The sequence below is a fragment of the Otolemur garnettii genome, unplaced genomic scaffold, assembly GCF_000181295.1.
Source record: "Otolemur garnettii isolate 467f Iridium unplaced genomic scaffold, OtoGar3 scaffold00159, whole genome shotgun sequence".
Classification (NCBI taxonomy): domain Eukaryota; kingdom Metazoa; phylum Chordata; class Mammalia; order Primates; family Galagidae; genus Otolemur; species Otolemur garnettii.
The window spans coordinates 616,408-622,407 of record NW_003852554.1 but is presented as its reverse complement, the minus strand read 5'-3'; the positions used below and the strand labels follow the sequence as shown (position 1 = coordinate 622,407).

The window sequence follows — 6,000 nt, the reverse complement described above, 5'->3', positions numbered from 1 at the left end:
TATATCACTTATGGTATAAAATTGGTTTCATTATATAGTGTGTCACTTTGCTGAAAGTGGCAGCTTCTAAGAACCTACTGACAATGTTAGGTGAAGACACTATACCATACTTGTCCTAATCTTGTACTCCTAATTCGATATTTGTGTGTGTTGTATCTGTCACTTATTCTCCCAAGTATGTTGTATACTTCTGGGAGGCAGGAGCTATCATTCAATCTCTATGTTCTTCAAACTCGATGCTTTTTCTCTGGAGGATATTCACGTAATCATATGTTTATTGTATACCTGCTACATACCAGCTACTATGCAAAATAAGGGCTTAACATTTATGGAAAGAAACGGTTTCTGCCTTTAGAAATCATTCAGTGGATGAAAGAGACAGGTAAATAAGTTGTTGCATTTTAGTAAATGCTTCAATAGAGATCTGAACAAGGTGCTATGGGTGCATTAAAGATTTACTTTACAGCTGGGGATTAATGTTACGAATATATTTGCCTATTTTCAGGACCATGATTATCAGTGATACCAGAGGAAGCAAGCAGCAAAGGCACCAAGTGCATTATGTCTTATTTCTTTAATTTACGTAGATATGTGTGATAGCCCGTGATTAGGGAGAATAACTTAGCCGTCACAGTTATGATATGTTAAAAAGTAAACAAACTTAGGAAATTATGCTTATTGATAAGTAGGTTGGTTTAATAAGACAAATGGATAATTTTTGCCAAATGTCTTCAGGTAAATAAACATGAACTTGTTTAATAATGTGTTGCAATAATGGTTACAAACAGAATTCATATACTTTAAAAAGACCTTATTATAGGCAAATTTAAAATATATGCAAATTAAAAAGAATAGTAAACTCCAGTGTGCCCATCACACAGCTTGAACAGTGATTAACCTGATGCTATTTTTGTTTCATTTGTACTTTCATCTTCTCCTTCTCCCTGATTCATTGTTGGTTTTTTTTTTTGAGACAGAGTCTCACTTTGTCACCCTCAGTAGAGTGCTGTGGCATCACAGCTCACAGCAACCTTTAGCTCCTGGGCGTAGGCAATTCTCTTGCCTCAGCCTCCCGAGTAGCTGGGACTACAGTCACCCGCCACAACACCTGGCTATTTTTTGTTGCAGTTTGGCTGGGGGCCGAGTTTGAAACTGCCACCCTCAGTATATGGGGCCGGCACCCTACTCACTGAGCCACAAGCACCACCCATCAGTGTTATTTTTTATTAGTCTTAAAAAGGTAAACTTTATATACATTAGAATGCATAGATTTTAACTGTCTAGTTTTACCAAATGGATACATCAGTCTAACCTAAGTCTGAGTCGTGATTTACATTATAAAATTTAATCTCCACAGTAAATTTCTTCTTTTTCCTTCCCACTCAATTACTATATGTTAACCATTGTTCTAATTGTTTTCCACCTTAGAATAGTTCCTGCCCTGCCTGCCTTGTATTCAGATAATTAAAGACGCTTTTTCTTTCCTGGGTCTTATGGCCACCTGTGGTCAATTTAATTATATTACTAGAGTGAGGTAGAATTCTTTTGGGTTTGTAATATTCTGAGATATTACCATTTGATGACTAAGAATTGCAGGAACTATCTTTCGTATATTTTCTTATCCTACCCCCAAATTAGAAATCTTCATATCCTAGAAATATTTTCAGAGTATAGTTGGAAATGTTGATTAACTTAGTCGTAGTAGCTTTTCCAGTGTTACCATCAAACTTACTGTAATTACTTATTTTTTCAGATGAAACAGTTTCTTCTACTTTATTGGATACAAAGTGGAATAAGATTTTAGACCCCCCTTCTCACCAGCTGTCATTTAACTCTGCACTGGCCAGTGTGAACGAACCTGCAGTTTCTAATGAGTCACAACCACAGCTGAAGGTCTTCTCCCTAACTCATTCAGCTACCCTGATCCCAGAGGGAGAGGATCATTGCGCTAATGGACAGGACGGTAATCTAAATTCAGAGATTGCCACAATGTGGATTGATGAAAATGCTGTTGCCGAAGATCAGTTAATTAAGAGAAGCTATAATCAGGATGATCAATGCAGTGCTGTTGAAGTGGGAGAGAAGAAATGTGGAAACCTGGCTTGTCTGCCAGATGAGAAGAATGTTCTTGTTGTAGCTGTTATGCATAACTGTGATAAAAGGACATTACAAAGCGATTTGCAGGATTGTAATAATTATAATAGTCAGTCCCTTATGGATGCTTTTAGCTGTTCACCGGATAATGAAAACAGGCAAACTGATCAATTTAGTTTTAGTATAAGTGGATCCCCTGAAAAAGATATGGACTCAGAGAAACAAATGGATCCATTGAGTAGACCAAAACCAGAAGGGGATTCTGTTAACCATCTATTTACTATTTCATCTGATAGTTTAGCCAGTGTCTGTTCCCCTTCACAATTAAAGGATGATGAAAATATAGGTAGAGACTTCTCCATGTCTGCAATTACAGGTTTAACCGTTGATTCAGTAATCTCATTCCAGGGAACAGATGAAGGTCCTGCTATTAAGAAGCAAGAGAATCAGACACCAGACGAGGACCTCTCTGGTAAAAACAATTTTCCTAGGACAGATACAGGCAGTCCAAACTCTTTTTCCCACTTGAGTGAGGGGATCTTGACCAAAAAAGAGCCAGCAGAAGAGAGAACAACTGAAGAATCCCTGCGGTCTGGTTTACCTTTGCTTCTCAAACCAGACATGCCTAATGGGTCTGGAAGGGATAATAACTGTGAACAATTTTCAGATTGCCTTGTGTCTAGTGAAGTTAGGTCTGATGAAAATGAAGGTTGTGAACATGAAATTCTGGGCCCCACAGAATTTCTCAACATGACAGAGCATTTCTCTGAATCTCAGGAGATGACTAATTGGAAATTGACTAAACCAAATGAGATGAATGATAGACAAGTAAATGACGAAAAGGAAAAGTTTCTACAGATTAGTCAGCCTGAGGACACTTCTGCTGATAGTGGAGGAGAGTGTGCTGGAATGGCAGACGCTAGTCTAGATTTAAAGGGAACTTGCATAGATGAAAGATGTGATTTCTCCACTGTTACACATACATCAGAAGCAAATTCTCTGTCTAATGATTGTGATTCCTATGGAATGCAGAGCCCAGGTGTTTCTATTATTCCAAAGACTTTACCTTCTAAAGAAGATTCGGTAACTGAAGAGAAAGAAATAGAAGAGAGCAAATCAGAAAGCTACTCAAATATTTATGAACAGAGAAATGAGGCCACAGAAGGGAGTGGACTACTTTTAAACAGCACTGGTGACCTAATGAAGAAAAATTATTTACATAATTTCTGTAGTCAAGTTCCATCAGCACGTGGGCAATCTTCTCCCAAGGTAGTAGCCAACCTGCAGTCTGTCAGTGTTCCTTTTGGTGGTGCAAGACCCAAGCAACCTTCTAATCTTAAACTTCAAATTCCAAAGCCATTGTCAGATCATTTACAAAATGACCTTCCTGCAAGCAGTGGAAATAATATTAAAAACAAAAATGATACTCATGGAAAAGGAAAATTAGGGGAAAACTCAGCAACCAATGTGTGTAATTCATCTTTGGGAAACATCTCCATTGCTGATGCAAATGGGGAACACTTGGAAAGTTATGAGGCTGAGATCTCCAGCAGACCGTGCCTTGCATTAGCTCCAGACAGCCCAGATAATGACCTCAGAGCTGGTCAGTTTGGCATTTCTGCCAGAAAGCCATTTACTACTCTGGGTGAGGTGGCTCCAGTATGGGTACCAGATTCTCAGGCTCCAAATTGCATGAAATGTGAAGCCAGGTTTACATTCACCAAAAGGAGGCATCATTGCAGAGCATGTGGGAAGGTAAGTTGCATGTATAAGCTCAGAGACTTGGCATGCCCATTTTGTAATGCTCAATTAGAAATTAATAAAGACAGTATATGGTGAACATACTTTAGGTGGCATTAAAAATAGCTTTGGAAAGCCCAATTCTGGCAAATTTCTATATAAAAAAACCTTGCTGATTCTTAGATAGTAATTTTTTTTTGTTGCCAAGATTTGTAGTGAAACACTTTCATAAAGAGATGAGAATTGAGGAAGTGTTAACTTTGTGGTTTTTGTATTGATAGATACTTGGTTAATGTCATAGTTTGAAATAAGGAAGTTAATTCTTTCAGTTTAGGAAATATTTGTTATTGACTTTATATTTTTTAATTTTTCAGAAGTTGAATATTATACTTCCATCTTTTTTCTGTAGTACTTGTGCCATTGTGCTAGATATTCTGGAACTTTTTAAATATGTATTTTTGTCTTTCTTCCCACATAACTTTGATGCAAAATAGAGTTTAAGGCTATAGATCCTTATGACAGAGTTGTTAGAGTAATGCATACTTCTCAGCTGTCCTCAATTTTTTTTTTTTGAGACAGGGTCTCAAGCCGTTGCCCTGGGTAGAGTGCTGTGGCATCATAGTTCACAGCAACTTCAAACTCTTGGATTTAAGTGATCCTCTTGCCTCAGCCTCCCAGGTAGCTGGAACTACAGGCACCCACCACAACACCTGGCTATTTTTTGGTTGTAGTTGTCATTGTTGTTTGGTGGGCCTGGGCTGGATTCGAACCTGCCAGCTCTGGTGTATGTGGCTGGCACCATAGCCGCTTGAGCTACAGGTGCCAAGCCAGTTGTCCTTAAATTTTTAGCTAAGAACACATCAGCTTAATGGTTTTTAAACAAGTGCCATAAATAAGGAGGAAAGGGGATTTTATATTTTTCTTTTTTTTGCAGATTTTGGCTGGGGCTGGGCTTAAACCTGCCACCTCTGGCATATGGGGCTGATACCTTACTCCTTTGAGCCACAGGTGCTGCCTGGGATTTTATATTTTTCAAAAATATGTGTTTGGTGTCAGGTCTGGATTTTTTTTTTTTTTTTTTTTGAGACAGAGCCTCAAGATATCCCCCTAGGTAGAGTGCCATGGCATCACAGCTCACAGCAACCTCCAACTTCTGGGCTCAAGCGAGTCTCCTGCCTCAGCCACCCAAGTAGCTGGGACCACAGGCGCCCACCACAATGCCCGGCTAATTTTAGTTGCAGCCATCATTGTTTGGCAGGCCCAGGCTGGATTTGAATCAGCCATCTTAGGTATATGTGGCTGGTGCCTTAACCACTTGAGCCACAGGCGCCAAGCCAGGTCTGGATTTGAATATCAACTTTGTTGTTATTAACTATATAACTTTACTAAGCCCTAGTTTTCTAATCTGTAAAGACAGAAAAAAAGTCAATAATTTTTATTGGCTTGTGAAGATTAAATGAGATTACAGAAGTCATAGTAAGTGCTCGATAGTTAGTCTCTACCTCCTTTATCACCTGATTTATTGGTTTGTATTAAGTAGGGTATTTTTAACTTCAAGGAATAGAGCATCTGACCCTGTTTTATTTTGTCACTTAAACAAAAATAACAGTTATTTCAGATGACCAGGAGCCATGAGACTTGGTAATTTACATCCAGGTACAGAGTCAGACCAGAAGTTCTCCTGCTCATCCCCTCAGATAGTAAGTAGCTCATCCCCTCAGGATAGTAAGTAGCTCATCCCCTCAGGATAGTAAGTAGCTCAGCTCTATTAGGTACAACCTGACAACTTCCTGAGCAGAAAGAAACTGGGGGGGTGCAAAAGAGCCTGCTCTTCCTACACCCTCTTATCGGGGAGGAAATGATCCCCAGCATCCTCCTTCAACTTATTGGCCAGTTCTAGACCAGGACCAATTACTGGCAAAGGGGAGTAGGATTGCCAGGATTCATTAATCAGTCATGATTTTTTTTTTTTGTTTTTGAGACAGAGTCTCAAGCTGTTGTTGCCGTGATAGAGTGCTTTGGCATCACAGCTCATAGCAACCTTAAACTCATGGGCTTAAGTGATGCTTTTGCCTCAGCCTCCCAAGTAGCTGGGACTACAAGTGCCCACCACAATGCCTGGCTATTATTTTTGTTATTGTTGTTGAGCAGGCCTGGGCTGGGTTT

At 39.3% G+C, this 6,000-nt stretch overlaps 1 protein-coding gene across 3 annotated transcripts in view; it reads left to right on the top strand.

The window, feature by feature from the left end:
* ZFYVE9 (zinc finger FYVE-type containing 9) overlaps nt 1-6,000 on the top strand; it is a 174,650-nt gene that overhangs the window by 74,026 nt on the left and 94,624 nt on the right. For all 3 annotated transcript variants that reach the window (XM_023519158.1, XM_003799923.3, XM_023519159.1), the window contains one exon: nt 1,754-3,849. In XM_023519158.1, coding sequence (XP_023374926.1) covers nt 1,754-3,849 — 2,096 coding nt within the window. The remainder of the gene's footprint in view (nt 1-1,753; nt 3,850-6,000) is intronic.